The sequence below is a fragment of the Daphnia magna genome, unplaced genomic scaffold, assembly GCF_020631705.1.
Source record: "Daphnia magna isolate NIES unplaced genomic scaffold, ASM2063170v1.1 Dm_contigs240, whole genome shotgun sequence".
Lineage (NCBI taxonomy): Eukaryota > Metazoa > Arthropoda > Branchiopoda > Diplostraca > Daphniidae > Daphnia > Daphnia magna.
Window position 1 is genome coordinate 18,581 of NW_025533198.1, and position 17,340 is coordinate 35,920.

The 17,340-nt window shown below is 37.2% G+C and overlaps 2 protein-coding genes and 2 long non-coding RNA genes across 14 annotated transcripts; 2 read left to right on the plus strand and 2 right to left on the minus strand.

Annotated features, from left to right (window-relative positions):
- The first annotated feature begins 1,208 nt into the window (after nucleotides 1-1,208).
- LOC116925210 (DNA damage-binding protein 1) lies at nucleotides 1,209-6,295 on the plus strand. Of its 2 annotated transcripts, none has more exons than XM_032931866.2 (19): nucleotides 1,209-1,384; nucleotides 1,503-1,651; nucleotides 1,886-2,148; nucleotides 2,206-2,344; nucleotides 2,409-2,558; nucleotides 2,623-2,998; nucleotides 3,057-3,225; nucleotides 3,284-3,445; nucleotides 3,510-3,638; nucleotides 3,712-3,893; nucleotides 4,043-4,173; nucleotides 4,237-4,545; nucleotides 4,607-4,838; nucleotides 4,898-5,157; nucleotides 5,223-5,393; nucleotides 5,457-5,566; nucleotides 5,622-5,794; nucleotides 5,857-6,083; nucleotides 6,146-6,295. In XM_032931866.2, exons 1-19 carry the CDS (start codon nucleotides 1,324-1,326, stop codon nucleotides 6,227-6,229), a joined length of 3,477 nt encoding a protein of 1,158 aa, XP_032787757.1. In that variant the 5' UTR covers nucleotides 1,209-1,323; the 3' UTR covers nucleotides 6,230-6,295. The 2 variants fall into 2 exon arrangements, with proteins under 2 accessions (XP_032787757.1, XP_045023543.1); XM_045167608.1 differs by having other exon boundaries at nucleotides 2,626-2,998.
- Nucleotides 6,241-7,710, minus strand: LOC123467837. Its single transcript, XM_045167609.1, has 5 exons — nucleotides 7,477-7,710; nucleotides 6,971-7,408; nucleotides 6,723-6,905; nucleotides 6,435-6,658; nucleotides 6,241-6,381 (listed from the first exon to the last, which is right to left on the minus strand). The coding sequence occupies exons 2-5, from the start codon at nucleotides 7,240-7,242 to the stop codon at nucleotides 6,290-6,292; spliced, it is 771 nt and encodes a 256-aa protein (XP_045023544.1). The 5' UTR covers nucleotides 7,243-7,408; nucleotides 7,477-7,710; the 3' UTR covers nucleotides 6,241-6,289.
- An 805-nt stretch (nucleotides 7,711-8,515) lies between these two features.
- On the plus strand, nucleotides 8,516-11,425 carry LOC123467838. 10 transcript variants are annotated; one of them, XR_006641936.1, is made up of 10 exons: nucleotides 8,518-8,667; nucleotides 9,256-9,407; nucleotides 9,498-9,583; nucleotides 9,724-9,894; nucleotides 9,959-10,399; nucleotides 10,464-10,632; nucleotides 10,704-10,966; nucleotides 11,031-11,101; nucleotides 11,163-11,220; nucleotides 11,318-11,425. It is a non-coding gene; the product is annotated as an uncharacterized LOC123467838 (long non-coding RNA). The 10 variants fall into 10 exon arrangements; XR_006641937.1 differs by having other exon boundaries at nucleotides 9,744-9,894; XR_006641938.1 differs by having other exon boundaries at nucleotides 8,516-8,667; nucleotides 9,498-9,894; nucleotides 10,681-10,966.
- Nucleotides 11,426-12,504: 1,079 nt separating this feature from the next.
- LOC116935039 lies at nucleotides 12,505-17,310 on the minus strand. Its single transcript, XR_006641939.1, has 7 exons — nucleotides 17,185-17,310; nucleotides 16,681-17,124; nucleotides 16,486-16,620; nucleotides 14,715-16,409; nucleotides 14,436-14,549; nucleotides 14,060-14,302; nucleotides 12,505-13,995 (listed from the first exon to the last, which is right to left on the minus strand). It is a non-coding gene; the product is annotated as an uncharacterized LOC116935039 (long non-coding RNA).
- Between the last annotated feature and the right edge of the window lie 30 nt (nucleotides 17,311-17,340).

Sequence of the window (17,340 nt, forward strand, 5' to 3'; positions counted from 1 at the left end):
AAATTTCTGTTTCCAATTCTTTAGGTTTCAAATGACACCAAAATCGCGCATAATCATGCAGGGTTTCGTGTTGCTAGAAGTTATTCGTGTGGGTTTGAGGAACTACTGCGGCAGTAAACTGCCGGTTTAATTTATCTGGGAACGTACACACCTTTATTTTTACTCGATTCCGTTTATAGTTATTATTATTGCCTTTATATTAGTGCCAAGGTTTTCCTTGGGCAAAAGGATAGGACTCTGGAGGTAGTCGTCGATAACAAATCGTGATAGCTCATGCACGTAATGTACCCTGCACCTCCTTGACCTCTAACCATGCACGACGCCTTCAACTCATTTCAATCAAGTCTTTTATTGAATCATCGGAACGGATGCTCAATTTAGGCATTTCCAGAGAATAGAACAGTTAATTTTGAGCAGCTCTAATGGCGATGGCGATTTAAATCCTTCAGACAGACATAAATAGAAACAAAACAAATCATTATCAGTTTATTAGCCACATTCTTGGAATTACTTATTAGAGAATTTCCAATACTTTTCCGCGTTTGTCGTGTGTAACTTGTATTAAATTTTTTTGCGTTTTTCGAATAACGTATCGAGCGCTTTTCTGCTGCGGTTCCCCAGTTGACTTGGCTCCCATCGACACGGAAAAAAATCATCTCCATCGCACCCCCTCCAGCTTATTTCTGCCTATGAGCTTTCTTTCATTTTTGCTGTCCTTGGCGTTGATGCGTGCTAGATATTGCCGTGTTTAAAGGTAATCACCGAAGAAAGTTGATTCCACCTTTGCTAGGTGAAAGAGAAAGAAATGGGACAAAAACGCACATTTTTCAGACCATTTTTGCCTTCCCTAGGGTAGTGTTATATTGAACATGTGACCTGTGCCATCAACCTGACTGGCACAGTATCAAGTTTATTCAGTTCCCCATCTACCATCGATTTCTCCAAGGCAAAACGACTGAGAATGGCAAGTTGTCATCGTGACAGGTCACGCAATATTAACCGGCATTTCATGAATCAGCTAAGTTTGAAATAACTAAGAGATGATGTACAATATCGCATCGTAATTGCAATGCTTGTCGAAGTACAAGTTCTGGTGTTTACGAAAGAATAAGGGCCAAAGTGCGTTTCTTACTTACTTTCTTTGCTAATTGTTTTAGTTTTTTTAGTTGCCTTGTGCAACTATTTGGTAATCTGACAACAGTGCCAAATTCGATTAGAAAAAAAGGAAATGAAGGAAGGTCGCTGTTTAGAGTGTGCCGAGATCTTTCAATAACATTCAAATCGTAACTGGCTCGTTGATTCTACAGAATATTCAAGTTAATAATGGCTCACAATTATGTGGTTACTGCGCATAAACAAACAGCAGTCACTTCTTGTGTTACTGGTTAGTAAATAAGCATGATTGAACATCAACAGTTATATCTGACGTAGTTTTACTACCGGTGGCGTGGTAAATCGTCTGGTATTTCTTTAAATCAACGCATATTTCATTTGTGATATAGGAAACTTCACGTCGTCTAATGATCTGAACCTTATTGTGGCCAAAAATTACCGCCTTGAGATATATTTGGTTACCCCAGAAGGTCTCAGACCTCTAAAAGAAGTTGGCATCTATGGGAAAATTGCTGTTATGAAACTTTATAAATCTGGGGTAAGTCATCGAATGAGTATCAAGCGCTGCTTTGCTATTTCAGATTTCCTTCTTTTGTAACTCCACACAATTATGGTATGTGCATCAACAAGTTGAAAGCAAGAAACATGCATAGACTTACATTAGTTTTATTACTTGGTGTGTTTTTTGCGGTTTGAAAGATGAAACTGCACATTTTTCTTTGAAGAAATCTTGCAAAAATTTCTAAACGTAATATGTATATTGATTTTGCAGAATGACAAAAAAGATTCCCTGTTTATTTTAACTGCTCGATATAATGCCATGATTTTGGAATGTTCTGGGGAAGGAGAAAACATGGAAATTATCACAAGAACACAAGGAAATGTAGCAGATAAAATTGGAAAACCATCTGAAACTGGTATAATTGCAATCATAGATCCTGATTGTAGGGTGATTGGCCTTCGTCTTTATGATGGCTTGTTAAAAATAATTCCCTTGGAAAAAGATAGCAGTGAAATTAAAGCCTACAATATTAGGTATTTTTGTTTTGTTTTGTGCATCATAAAAATAACTTAAAAGGTTGTTACTTACAGGATTGAGGAACTTTGCATACAAGACATAGCTTTCTTATATGGGTGTGCAAATCCAACTGTGGTTATTATTCACCAGGACGCTCATGGTAGACACGTCAAGACACGAGAGATATCTTTGCGAGACAAGGAGTTTGCCAAGGTAAAGTAATCAGCTATATAATTTTTGTAATCCCTTTATTTTTTTACCGTTACTTGTATATTAGACCTCCTGGAAGCAAGATAACGTCGAAACCGAAGCCTCAATGTTGTTGCCAGTCCCTGAACCTTACGGAGGGGCTTTGATTATTGGTCAGGAATCAATAACCTATCATAACGGACAAAATTACGTTACCATCGCACCACCAATTATTAAAGTAAATGTTTGATTACAAAACACATGTAAACTTTTATAAATAATATGAATATTTCTACCAACAGCAGAGTACCATCACCTGCTATGGTAAAGTTGATCCTAATGGATCACGATACTTATTGGGAGATTTAGCCGGGCATCTCTTCATGCTGGTATTGGAAAAAGAGGAGAAGATGGATGGAACGGTTACAGTACGTGACATTAAAATTGAACTTCTTGGAGAAGTTTCAATTCCCGAATGTTTAACCTATCTTGACAATGGGGTTGTTTTCATCGGTTCCCGGTTTGGAGATTCTCAGTTAGTCAAATTAAACGTCACTCCCGATGAAAACAATTCCTATGTTACGGTGATGGAAACATTCACCAATCTGGCGCCTATCGTAGATATGACAATCGTCGATCTTGATCGACAGGGACAAGGCCAACTTGTAACGTGCTCAGGTAACCAGGAAAAGAACCCGGATTCTAGTGTTCATTGTAACTTTAAACTTATTTATAGGTGCTTACAAGGAAGGTTCATTGCGTATTATACGCAATGGAATTGGGATTCACGAGCAAGCAAGTATCGATTTGCCTGGTATTAAGGGAATATGGGCCCTGAAAATGGGTTTTTCTGGAAACCAATCAGTAGATGACAGCGTCGTCTTATCTTTTGTGGGACAAACAAGGTAACCGTCCTTTACCTATGTCTTTTAATCAATTCTGTCGCATCGATTTTTTATGTAGGGTTTTGATGTTAAATGGAGAAGAGATGGAAGAAACCGAGATTCCTGGTCTCATTGCTGATCAACAAACGTTCTTCTGCGGCAATGTTGGAAAAGATTCCGTATTGCAAATCACTACCGGTAGCGTGAGACTAATATCTGTGAACACGAAACAGAAGCTAAGGTTGCATACCTGTTACAAATTGCATTACAAATTTCAATATTAATTTAATTTTTAATTTGCTTAGTGATTGGACACCTCCCGACGGAAAAATGCTCAATGTCGTAGCTTGTAATCATGGGCAGGTGCTATGTGCTGCCGGTCGTGATCTTTACTATTTGGAAATGGAAGATGACACTCAAGTCATTCTTAAAAGGTACGAATAGACTGTCTTGTTGTGGTAATCGCGACCTAGCAATTATGAATTTTTAACATTTTCCTGTTAATAGTCACGTAACTCTGGACTACGAAGTGGCTTGTTTAGACTTAACTCCCATTTCGGTAACTTCTCAGCAAAACACTTCTATCGCAAAAGCTGAGGTGTGTGCTGTCGGTCTGTGGACAGACATTTCTGCGAGACTTCTAAAGCTGCCTACATTAGAAGAGTTTCACAAAGAGCCACTTGGAGGAGGTAAATGACTGACAATTGTTACTTGACGAATTTTGTTTGGTTTGGTTTTTTACGTCTATTTTTTTTTAAATTTATTTACTTTAAATTTTTATTAAATTAAATTAAATTTTACTTTATTTTATTTTATTCTATTTTATTCTATTTTACAGAGATTATTCCGCGATCTATTTTGATGGCTCTATTTGAGGGTACACCCTATCTGCTTGTTGCACTGGGTGACGGCTCCCTTTTTTACTTCAGTATGAATCCAGTCACCAAGTTACTTGGTGACCGTAAAAAGGTAAAACAGTTACGGAACGCATAGTCCAATAATTATACCATTATTTATCTGCTACGTACTAAGGTAACCTTGGGAACTCAGCCGACCGTCCTTCGGCCGTTTCGGTCTCAATCCACCGTCAATGTTTTTGCATGCTCAGACCGACCTACGGTTATCTATTCTTCCAATCATAAATTGGTTTTCAGTAACGTCAACCTTAAAGAGGTTGCACATATGTGCCCGCTAAATTCGGAAGCGTATCCAGATAGCTTAGTGCTGGCGACGGACACTGCGGTTACCATAGGAACGATCGATGAAATCCAAAAATTACACATCAGGACGGTACCGCTTGGTGAATCCCCTCGTCGAATAGCATACCAGGAAAATACACAGGTGAGATTACATCTACCATGCTGTTATTTGTATTCCTAACATTTCTGTTTGATGCTGCTAGACTTTCGGAGTGATTACGTCTCGGGTCGACATTGTTGAATCCTCTGGTTTGACGCCTGCCCGTCAGTCTGCTTCTACTCAGGCACAATCTGTATCCTCATCCAGCTCACTTGGTTCGGCGATCAAAGCACCTGTCAGTACGAGGGACTCTTGTGGAAGTGGTGGTGGAGCCGAAATTGGTCAGGAGATTGAAGTATACAATTTGCTGATTGTCGATCAACACTCCTTCGCGGGTATTTTCTTTATTTTACCGGAATGACATAGCATTTCTTAAATGTGTTTTCTGTAATAGTCCTTCACGCGCATCAGTTCATGCAGAATGAATATGCTCTGAGCATTGTGTCTACGCGATTAGGAGATGATGTCAACCCGTATTACGTGGTCGGAACAGCATTGGTGGTACCTGAAGAGTCTGAGCCCAAACAAGGTCGCATTGTCCTATTTCAGTGGTCCGACGGGAAGTTGACTACTGTTGCAGAAAAAGAGGTGAAGGGCGCGTGCTATTCATTAGTAGATTTCAACGCAAAAATACTGGCTGCCATCAACAATGTCGTAAGTAAAATAGAGTATTCGTCTATAAAGAAATATTTTTTAAAACAATTATTCTACCCTTTAAGGTTCGGCTATATGAGTGGACGGCAGAGAAAGAATTGAGATTAGAGTGCAGCAATTTCAATCACATTATAGCCCTATATCTCAAACGGAAGGGTGACTTCATCTTGGTCGGTGATCTAATGAGGTCCATTACTCTATTGCAATATAAAACTATGGAAGGAAGCTTTGAGGAGGTAAAACTTAACATTGTGTTTCTTGGCATTTCGCCTAATGGATTTCCTACATAAAATCGATAGATGGCAAGAGATAGTAATCCGAATTGGATGTCAGCTGTCGAAATTTTGGATGATGACACGTTCCTTGGCGCCGAGAATTCTTTTAACCTTTTTGTTTGTCAGAAAGACAGGTTAGTACCAGAATTCATTCTTCGTTGCGAACTTTCTCTAACTATTGAAGTCTAGTGCGGCCACAACAGAGGAAGAGAGGCAACAACTTACTGAGGTTGGTCGCTTTCATCTCGGCGACATGGTTAATGTTTTCCGACACGGATCTTTGGTTATGGACCATGCTGCTGAAACGCTAAGTACTCCTACGCAAGGCTGCGTCTTATTTGGAACAGTCCATGGAGCTATAGGTAGTTAGAACTATTAGTTGTTAGCCCTAAGAGAGAGCAGTAACATGCGTTCTTTTTTATAGGCGTGGTTACGCAATTACCAACCGAATTTTATCACTTCCTGTCTGAGGTACAAACTCGCATGGCCCGTGTCATTAAACCCGTGGGGAAAATTGAACATAGCTTCTGGAGAAGTTTCGCCACCGAGCGCAAAGTTGAACCGTGCGAGGGCTTTATTGATGGGGATTTAATTGAATCTTTTTTAGATTTGTCAAGTGACAAGATGAAGGAAGTTGCTAATGGATTACAGGTATTATTTTTATGGAAAATGCGTTGGATAAACAGTACATCTAGTGTTTTTTCCTTACGTAGATGGACGACGGAAGTGGAATGAAAAGGGAAGCGACAGTAGAAGATATAATTAAACTGATAGAGGATTTAACTCGAATTCATTAAAGTAATTCCAATTATTGCGATTGCAGTGTATTAAATGTGGGCAATACTAAAGGAGTTTCATCAGTTTCCAAATTTATTTCCTTTATTTTTCTTGGTTAGCTTCCTCTTCCTACTTTTTGCAACCGGCAGAGTTGGTTCACGCGTCAATAATTCTAAACAAAACTAATCAAATTGATTCCTACACATGCATCGTGTTTTATATTACCTCCAATATCAGCATTATTCATGGATTTCAATTTATCCAAAACGAGAACTTCTACTTTCGATTCCTGCAAGTCATCGTTATTTTCTTCCGTTCCCGAAAGGCTAGCAGTATCAACGAGTTCTTTTAGTTGGAATAAGTATTCTCTTTCATCATCTTCAATCTTTATTGACTGCCAGATATTAGGCTTCTTAGAAGTCCTCACCCTTTCTTGTCTTTTTTTCAGCCTGCATTGAGAATAAATAAGTAAACATTTAAAATGCAATTTAAGAACAAAAACAATGGCCCTACAATGGATGTATGTCTATGAGAGTGTCATCTGATTTTAACCAATCTTCCAAGCTCAGAGGAATAATATATCCTTCTGACAAGAAGTTTACAGTACTATTGGGTATCAATCCTTCAGCATGACTAATACTACTGATGCTGCTGAACAATTTAATTAAGAAGTACATTGTATGCAGTGATAATGCCCTAATGAGACACAAAAGGTATTAGTTTTACCAATCAAAGTCTGTTTTGAATAAGTAAATTATTACCAAATTCTTGAAACAAAAGACATGGAAATGACCACTATACTTATAAAATGCCCTAGCTGCATCTTTTGGATCATTATTGTACCATAGTGCTGGCTGAGACATAGGATCTGAGCCAGTAATCTGACAATGCCCTGCAGCCTCACTTGAATATATTCGTATTTGGGTTTTGGTGCAACAAATATTGCATTCACAGTTTTCACGCTGACAACATGTTGCTCCTGAAAACTAGTGAGATCTGACACAAGATTTGTTTTAAGAAGTTTTTGAACCATTTTTGGATCTGCTTCAAAACTTTGTAGCTTTTATCATGAGCAAACACCGCTCTAAGCTTGTACAAAAACCGTGTTAGAAGAACAACCTCAGATGTCATCAATGACATAAAATCCATTAATTTTTGTGGTTTCCCAGATAAATCTTCTAGGAAAGTATTCATGATTCCTGAGAGACAAAAGGGCAAACGAAAATATGTGTTTTAACTAAAAGTATTGCCTTTTTTTTCTATTAACCTTAAAATTGAGCAGATAATTTGTGGGCGGATGTAGCAGGGCACGGTAAATGCGACTGGTTCCACAAAGGAATATTTGCCATTATTAAAATGTACGGTTACAGAACCAAATAATGAAAGAACGCATGGGAACAGTTACGTGAGAATTGAACGGACACGTTTAAATTTTTGAAGGTAGCCCCCTGAACAGCAACGGCGAGCAGACTGTGTTTACGTTGGATTTTTACCGTGGCTTTTACTCAGAGTTGCCACCGTACCGGGATTAGTCCCGAAAGCCTGATTTTTTAGGGGTTTGCTGGTTTGGGGGATTTTTGTTTGGATTTGCACAAAACGGGATTTTTCGGGATATTTGGTAAATTATTTGTTTGATTATTATTTTTTTTTAACGTTCCAATTATATGATTTCAATAAAACCCTTATTCCTTACCGGACCTTTATTCCACTACCTTTTTCTGAGTTGATATCATTTTTTTTAATATCTTGTGATTTGTGAATGGCATTAAAGATCTTGATTCTGGATAGCTAGTAATTAGCGTCTCGTCAGAGTAATAGAATACTATATTGTATGTAAATGAAAAAGTGGGAAGGGTTAATTCGTTAATTTTTAAAACGGCTAGTCTTAAGAGAAAACCAATGACTAAATTGAAATCAGCGTTTAATTTCAATTATGCCGTCTGATTTTTGGAGAATTTCAAGAGATGTCATTTTTTGCCGATTTTGACAAAAGTGGAAAGGCCCACTTACCCACTTACCCCTATACCCTTCCCACTTTTTCATTTTTGGCCAAATTTCAAATTTTGCTTAAAATACATGATTTTGATTCAGAATGGTATGAAAATCACGGAAATCAGGTTTATTTTTCTATTGGTCTTATAGTTTTCTGTTTAAACGTTAAAAACCATAAATTAAGTTGGTGCGCTAACAGCACTGTTTTTGTTAATTTTTAAAACGGCTAGTTTAACGGAGAAACCAATGACGAAATCGAAATAATTTTGCCCTTGTCAGGCATTTTTCACATGTCTAACATTTGGCATCTTTTACTCATCACGCATGCGCGATAGTTCGTGAGCAGACGAACCACTGAAAGAGACTTGCGCAGTCTAGTTGCATCCAGCCAAATACTAGTAGAACCCGAAACATTGTTTTGACAAGTTCTGTCATGTTGGGTTTGCAGGTTTTCACAAAAGACCAAGTAAGTAACGAGTTTGATTGTGTTAAATGTATGATTTTTTTATTCGAGTGTATTTATGTGTCAGAACTGAAATCGTACTTTTAGAACTTTTAAAGCACCACATAACTTTTATTAACAATAGTTTACTTTTACAGCAATAAAAATCTTGTTAACCATTTAAAGCAGAACAAAGCTCATTTTTTAGATTAACGGAATTTCAATTTCTGGTTTTACTTCCGGTTTTAAAATGCCAAATAACTCTTTATTTGTAGGTCTATCAGAAAAAAGATTAACATTTTCGTGATCCTCGTCAAATTTGAGGTCGATTGCATGTATCAGCTCAAAATACCTGAAAATCGGCAAAAATCGCTAATTTTCCTGAACAATCGCGATTTTGGTTAAACTCGACTTTTGGCTAAAAACACGCCATTCCAACCCCAAATTTGATAAGGATCACGAAAACCCAACTCGTTTTGTTATGGGATCATAATTACCGGAGATATTGGCTATTTCCGGTTACTTCGGGGAAATTTTCGTGGCAATTTTCAAAAATTAAAAAATGAGCTGTATTATTCTAACAATTTCAAATTTTTTTCTTGCATGCATTAGGGTGTTGCAGCTTTTATTCCGTGTTTTTCTTGCTATCAACAGTACAGGCTGACCAACGACAGTTTTAGCTACAAATATTTGACGCCTCGTCTTGCAACTAGCTGTTGATATTCTAGGTTTTTTAAATTTAAAATTGGAATCAACTGTCTGAGGTTAGTAAAGTTCAAGCACTAAAAAGCTAGAATTGTACTGATTTAAAAGTAAAATCTATTTTCTTTGTGGGTTCCATGCGGAAAATCTAGATGTCGTTACCCCTGGCAGACGGGAGGCGCTAACGTCTGCTAACGTCAAAATTGTCTATTTCCCCCCGTCAGCTAAGGAGTACAAAGTACCTATATTATAGTCTTTCTTTTCCTCTTAGTGTCACCTTAGTTAGACTTGTAGTTACTTGTCTCATCATTCTGGATTTACGCAACGACGACATTTGGTGTTGCACGTTTCTTCGCTGTTTTATTGTCCTTTGTATAGAGCGTAAGTTCTTCTAATAGACCAACATATCTGCGAGCAAGGATCTGCTTAGGGACAGTGAGACATCAGCGAATACAACAACGGAACCATATCCAAATTGTAGCACAAAACTTGTACAGCTGTGATACCTCCCAAACACCTATGCAGTTTTGAATGCTTGTCAGGTGAATGGTACAGTAACATCCCATAAATATCAATCAACTGCCTTATTCACTTTTTTATTTTGTTTTTCTAGCAGATTAATGTAAAAGATGTCAAATGTTAGACATGTGGAAAAGGCCTGATAGGATGTGTGGGCGCCTTTGGTAACATAGATTGGAACTTATGATTTTTCATGTTGGCTACACCAAGGCAGTAATAACTTTGCTGCAAACAATCTGCAAAACATGCTTGTCTGTCCATCTCAGTGATGAGATGGCAAATTTGTTGAGTAAATCTGACTAAGGAAAAATTGTTAGTTCCGCAGCTGGCAAGAAATGAGAGGACGATTGGTGATGAGACAATTTATTCTAATCGCTGTAACTCATGGACACGTCGACATTCGTGGTAATCAAACTTAGAACGTCTGCAATGCGAAATTTTTCACCAATATAAAGGAAAGCTGCAAACATATTTTCAGCATTTTTAATAAAAAAATAAGCGCGTTCATTCCCTTCAACCAATTGTCAACGCGAGGGTAAATAAATAAAAAATGTCCGCTTAAAATAAATACTATTTTCAAAAGATTTTTGAATTTTTAGCCCCGTAGGAACCTTCCATACGTCACTTTTATTGTAGCTGACAGTGACTGTAATTATGGCTTACTTAGCCCATGCTTATCCAGAGCTGCCTTGTTGATCCCCGCCCTAAAAACTATCATCTTCAAAAGCTTCCAGGTTTGTTGTGGTCGTAGAACAGCAGACGACGAAGGTGGGGAAGCAACAAAGCAAATAAGAAATTCATTCATTTCGTTTGAAGTACGTACTACTCGATTTGAACAGTTCAAAGCGGCATTGTACCATCGGGCAGAATCCAAACGGTTGATGCATTGAAAATGTCGGAGCTCTGTTGATGAATTTTCACCAGCACTCTTCCACAAGACGCGCGCGAAGCAAACGATAGCAAAGGAGATATGGACTTGAATTGGTTGTTTACCACCCGTGGCTTTCCCGCATCCCAGGATTAGTCTTGTACACCTTTTGCACTTGTACAGAGCGTTCGGGAACGAAATTAGTTGTGGATGGGTTTGCTGTTGACAAGCAAGGTTTGTTATCAAAAAGCATGCTGTACGTTACAAACCCCCATTTTGATACTTTTCTTTTCTACAGGGAAGGATTTTTACTACCAAACTAGATAGGAATGAAATTTGTTGTGGCTGGTTTGTTTGTTGACAAGCAAGGTTTATTATCAAAAGCATGTTGTACATTATGAACCCACTTTCATACTTTTATTTTTTACAGGGAAGGATTTTTTTACCAAAGTAGACAGGATATTTATTCTTAATCCCACAATGTCTTGGTAATAAATCGTAAGAAAATGCCAAAAAGATTTCACCGTATTAATAGATGTATCAGCAAAATTGTAATACTAACTCGTGTTTTTTCGTTTAATGTAGACTACAAATCATGCTGAATTAGAATAGTATGTTGATCGAGGCTGGGTGCCAAAGCAATGGATGATAATTGTAAGCGCGATTGGAAATATCCATGATTTATTAACGTTCTCTCAAGTTACGGTATTTTATTAAAGACAAATTGAAGTGTATATCTGGGCTCCCTTCTTTTCTGTGGCCCCGTTTCCCCTTGACTCGTAATAAGCCCGTGGGGGGTCATGCCCCTACTGTACGGTATATATAAAAACAACATATATCGAGGTTTGGAGGGCTCTGGCCGGAAAGGGGACGTGGGGGTCCTCATAGTTCGATGAAATGCTTATGGAGGGCTATGTCGCTACCCACAAATCCGAATTAAAGGTTAATCGCTCCTGTAAAAATGTTCCAAATCTTCAGCTCTTCTTCCGGCTTCTCTTAGCCAAGCACTGGGTAATCTCCCCGGTGAGTCAATTGAGGCAGTGTCTCCCCCTGCCTTGGTTGACAGCAATTTTTGAAATGGTTATTCAACCTTTTAAAAGTTGCAAAATATTTTTTCATGTGGAGAATTATCAATACAAATTTTGTTTTACATTAATTTTGAAAAATTTGTTTTTCGTACTTACTTTGTTTTCACACTTTATACATTCCTGACATTTACACTTTTTTCTTTTAAGGATTGGAATCTAATCACTGCTGAGATGGCCACTGATGTGCAGTTCTTGTACTGCGAATTCCCGGATTGCCTTTGAATGATTGCCGATGACATCTCAATTCTGTAGTTGGTAGATATCTGTTGAACATAGTTGAAACTCATATTTACCAGAGTTTTGTTTACCTGCAGAATAATTTTGTAATATTGGATAATTCATTAATAATTATTATTATTCAATATTTGTATATATTGGATTATACGGTGTATTGAAGTAGTTTCTCAGAATTTAATTTAACTCTTTCGGGGATCGATCCCCAAACTTTCGGGGTGCATTGCCGATGCTCAACCGTTGAGCCATGAGTTATAAATAATTATTCACTAATATTAGAAGGCACGAAAAGATAATAAAGGCAATTTTTATAGGCTCGTAAAATTATGTGCTAACCTGACTGATATAACATAAGGATAATAGCTCTGTGGTAGAACGTTGGTGTATGGATCTAAAGTTTCCGGGTTCAAATCCCGTCGGAAGTTTAGCACATTAATTTATGGTAAATCGTTTCGCAATTCAATTAGATGTATTTATTATAGACATATTAAAAGGAAATTGTCTTGAATCATGCTACAAAAATTATTCTAAGTCCAAATTTGTTAACTCAATTAACACGAAAATGTAGACAGTATGTTAATATGACTTATAGCTCAGTGGTAGAGCATCGGCACGATACGCCACAGATTAAGGGTTCAAATCCTGAAAGAGTCAACCAAATTATTAAAATAATCAACAGTTTCAGATAAATGAATATATATTACAATCTGAAATATGTATGAGATCTTACGGCTGGGGATGACAATGGTTAAAGTCCGTTGCAAAGTGTATAAGTAACACAGGCACGTCGATAAATCGAAATAAACAATTTATTAAAATTTATTATTGAGAATTGTATTAAAGATTACCAAAATATCCGTCCCATTACTTCGTAATGGGGAAGTTTCTCGACCCGACTGGCTCCTGGGAAGGTAGACCCCTGGGAATGTTGGAAGCCCAGGACATCAGGAACCCACGTGGAATCGAACCACGGACCTTCGAGTTGCTAGTCGGATGCGATACCTTTCTGGCAACCCCCCCTATATCCCCCCCATTGATATTTGATCCCCTATGTACAATTTTGCACAGTTACCTTAATGTGTTGAAGACTTAGATTACAATGTAGTATCTCTCATAGCTCAATGGTAGAGCGATGGACTGGAATACGATGTAACTTGGGTTCGAATCCCATTCAGCTGTAGTGGAATTCAGTGTCTATGATGGATAATATGTAGTGACATTAATTAATCGTATTTTTATTTTTAACAAACATTAAATTGACTGGGATTAATCATCATAGTATGGGTTCGTTTTCCATCTGAGTTGTAATGTTCCGGTATATGCGACCAATAGCCACGTTGAAGAATAGAGCTTTACAAGTCTTTGGTTAAGGCACTCTAATTTTACTTAGAGATTTTGTAACTCATAAATCAGAATTTTCCCAATGGAATTTGTTTTTACATTGGAATGTAACTGAACTCTTTAGGGAATCGAACCCTAAATCTTCTACGTACCGCTCCGATGCTATACCGTTGTGCCATTAGACATACACTTTGAATTTCAACTTTTACCATGAACTTAAATGAAACTTGTAATAATAATTTCAAGTAGCCCAAGGTAAATTACTAAAACGCTTGTTAACTGTCGCTGAATAACGTAAATAAAGTAAATTAGCAAACATATTGTATCTTTTCGTAAAGATAAAATAAAAAAAAAAGAAAAAGATAAGAATGGATATAGATGCCCTGCACTCGCGACGAGTTATCACCTGTAGAAGTGCTTTATGGAGAAGGGCAGCACGAACGGCGGAATCGACTCCACCGCTTACTAGCATGAGCACGATCTTATCACGTCCGACCGTGCGCCGGATGTAATCGTTACACTGCTGCTCGCGTTTCTCCAATGTGAAACCTCCTTGCAATCCACAGATTTCGAATAAGAAGGCATGCAACATTTTTCGTCCTGTAATTTGACACCAGCCGTTAAGATCAATGTTTCGCACTCAATGGAAAGGAAACCAACATACCGTTTTCAGTCAAATCATGGAACTGGACTCAGTAATATCAGCAATAGCGGAAATAATATGATGTGAAGATTTTGCGACGTAACGCAACCCTTCTGCAACCTTGTCTAAGCTGTCACAATACTATTTAACCATTAACCATGTAATACCATTTGCCGAGTCTCTAAGCCTTTAAACAATAGCCACTCCGTTTCTTTTTGGATCTCAAATTGCCCATCGCGAATATTTTTCTCTCCACTGTTCCACCTTAACAGAACAAAACAAAAACATAACAACATTCAAATTACTTTACTACATTATTGTTATTTCTGACATACTAAATACTACTGAGAAAAACAATTTGTATGATAAAAATGTGATATAAAACAGAATTGTTTACCTAACTCCTTATTGAGTATTTGCTTGCCAAATAAATTCTCAGCACTGGAAGACCTCAGCCTGAAGTTTATTGGATTGTATAGTGGGGCGTAAACCACGTACACTGAGTTAGGACCTGTGCAAAAGTAATATGAAGTTCTTTTTGGCTCAACCATTTCATCGATTTGACCCTGAACATCTGTATACACTTCTATGTTTCCACAAGTTAAGTGTAACAATAACATTAAGCAGAAAAGCCAACTAAAATATTCTGTGCTTTGTTTTTGGTTTCAGTCTTTACCTCCTGAAATTATAGTTGCTTTATAGCCTTGTTAAAGCAGAAAGGCATCTGTGGTTTCCAAGGCTAGAATATCAGATTCCACACATTGTTTCCTGACTCTGTTATCAATAACCTAAAATCTAAATTTTTTAAATTAATAAACTTTTATATCATTTATCACCCATGGTTGTGTGGGTGGGTGTCTGCCTAGGAAGCTTGTGGAATAAATCTCCATTTGTGAAAACAAGTGATCTAAAGGTATAGGTCATATGTTATTTCATTTTACCAATTTCCATTTTTTTTTTTTAACTATTAACGAATCCCTAACAACTAGGACACATCTGATGAACCATGAATTTCTACTGCAGACGATCCACTAAACAGTGTGGCCATCTATTGATAAGATATCTAGTTTTATTTGATTAATTAAGCCCGACATTTTAAGACCGACTTATTGTATACAAAATCGGCTTAGAATTTTGACTTGGAATTCAATAAAACTAAACCTATAGAAGTATTAGTTTTCCATTCAATTAATCGATATTTGGATGAAACGGAACCAGAGTAGCAAACAATCTTTTCCAATTTAAAAAAGGGCAGCACTTTTTTTTTTTTTACAGTTGATTTAACGAGAAAAGCAACGATTTAATCGAAATCAACGTTCAATTTGGGTTATTCCATGTGGTTTTTGTCGAATTCCATGAGATGTGGAAACGGGGAAAATCATCTCATGAAATACTCAAGCAATCGCTAGTTTCTCTACTAGATGTCTTGAAAATTTTGTGAGCAACTGAATCACGATTCCGTAGCTGAACGAAAGAATAGGCAGAGAAAAAACATGGAACGTCTACTGCTTGACTTTTTATTAGGTGAGACATCTCTTTATCTGTTTGTACTAACAAAATAAAATATTTCGTAATGAACAGCAGAAAGAAAACGTCATGACTACTCAGTTTGGGAAGTTTATGACAATTAGCCATCTTCTAGTTTACAATATTCACACTTAATGTTGATCTATTTATATTTTGGAAGGGAAAAGTGGGGTCATGTTCTATTGACTGTCACCGTTTAACCAGAGATCAGTTACCAATCAGGCGGCGCTACCTTAACTAAATTTTCAATGGACCAATCTACCATCTTAAAATATAAATAATGGTCTAGCTTACATTTCTAGATATTATGCTAACATAGATAATAAGAATATTTTTTGAAGAACTAAACGCGATGGACTGATTCAACTAACACCATACACATTCTAATAGAAAAAGGTCCCAAATGGACACCAACTACCAGAGTAAGAAACGGGATGAAAATGCCACTACTTGACTGTGTGCATTGCAATGAAACCTGTAACCCATTAACACAATAGGCCTATACAATAAATTTAACGACGCGACTGACAAATTAAATAACCTATTAAATTTTAATGAAATTTTTGCCTTTATAATCAAATGGGATTTGAACCCATGACTAACTCCATCTTAAGCAAGTGCTCTACCTCAGAGCAACGGACCTTGTAATGCCAAAAGCAAGATTAACAAATAATTTTGTGAGTCTAAAAAAATTGTCGAGTCAATATTTTCGTATCGTGCCTTCTGTAGACAACGAAAATTAATGAGCGTTTACGTATGATTCACGGTTAAATCGTTGGGTGTTTCATGTTTTCTGTCGCATTTTTTGTTGATGTATGAAAACCAATGCGAACTGAATATTTTCCTTGTAAAAAATTAAAAAAAATAAGTACTTGACTGACATAGGAGGGCAGCATTGGAAAATGATTTGAACAAAATACCACATTATAGTTGAATTCTCGAAGACGTAGTGTGTAAAACCGAATAGTCGTAGCACCATTAGTGGTCACAGCAGGAGTCAAGCTTGGGCGTACGGGGATTGTCCATTTGTTATAAGGTAAAACGATCCACGAGCGCTGGAAAACGTAAAATTGTTGAGCTCAATTTAGGGCGGGAATTTTAGTAACAAAACTTACTTGACATTAACATTTTCGCCCATGAATGCATGGTTGTTCGAAGCACAAGAACCATTGACGTAATTTTCCCAAGTGCTGCAACGTAAAGAGTCGAAAGCAGTTAGATTTGTAATGGATTCCACGAAAAAAATTTATCACACGACAATGACTTCAACAGGATGACCAGGTTCAGGATTCAACACGAGAAAATGAATATCTTCATCAGGAATCCCTTCAAAGAAAAGAAGGATCACCAGTAGATTTAGCATGCTGATCAGACCACAAGAAACCCATGGCTTTCCTTTTTGTGGAACTGCGCATCATTTTTCAAAAGTCATTGTGTGTGAATTCAAAATAACTTTGTTTGATCCTTTGGTACTGCTACAACAGTGGCAACTGGTTTATTTTTAGCCCTTTTCAGGCATTTTCACATGTCCACTATTTGGCATCTTTTTCTCACATCCCCTAGAAATAAATGTATTTAAATAAAGATTGATATTTATGGAGTGTTAGAATGCCAATTACCTGTCAAGTATTCTTCTCTTTGAAGGCTTTCATCAGGATGAATAATGGCTGTTCAACTTCTGAATTACAACTTGTAAATATGCTGGATTTCGTATTTGTTGAGCCTTCAATCCTGAAACTTATTTTCTAGATCACAGTTGTATTAATCAGCTAAAA

Coding starts and splice junctions, on each gene's coding strand:
- LOC116925210 (XM_032931866.2), top strand. CDS start 1,324: ATGGCTCACAATTATGTGGTTACTGCGCATAAACAAACAGCAGTCACT. Junction 2,149..2,205: donor ATTAAAGCCTACAATATTAG/GTATTTTTGTTT, acceptor TGTTACTTACAG/GATTGAGGAACTTTGCATAC. Junction 3,639..3,711: donor ACTCAAGTCATTCTTAAAAG/GTACGAATAGAC, acceptor TCCTGTTAATAG/TCACGTAACTCTGGACTACG.
- LOC123467837 (XM_045167609.1), bottom strand. CDS start 7,242: ATGGTTCAAAAACTTCTTAAAACAAATCTTGTGTCAGATCTCACTAGT. Junction 6,659..6,722: donor CTCATAGACATACATCCATT/GTAGGGCCATTG, acceptor TTCTCAATGCAG/GCTGAAAAAAAGACAAGAAA. Junction 6,382..6,434: donor GAATAATGCTGATATTGGAG/GTAATATAAAAC, acceptor AGTTTTGTTTAG/AATTATTGACGCGTGAACCA.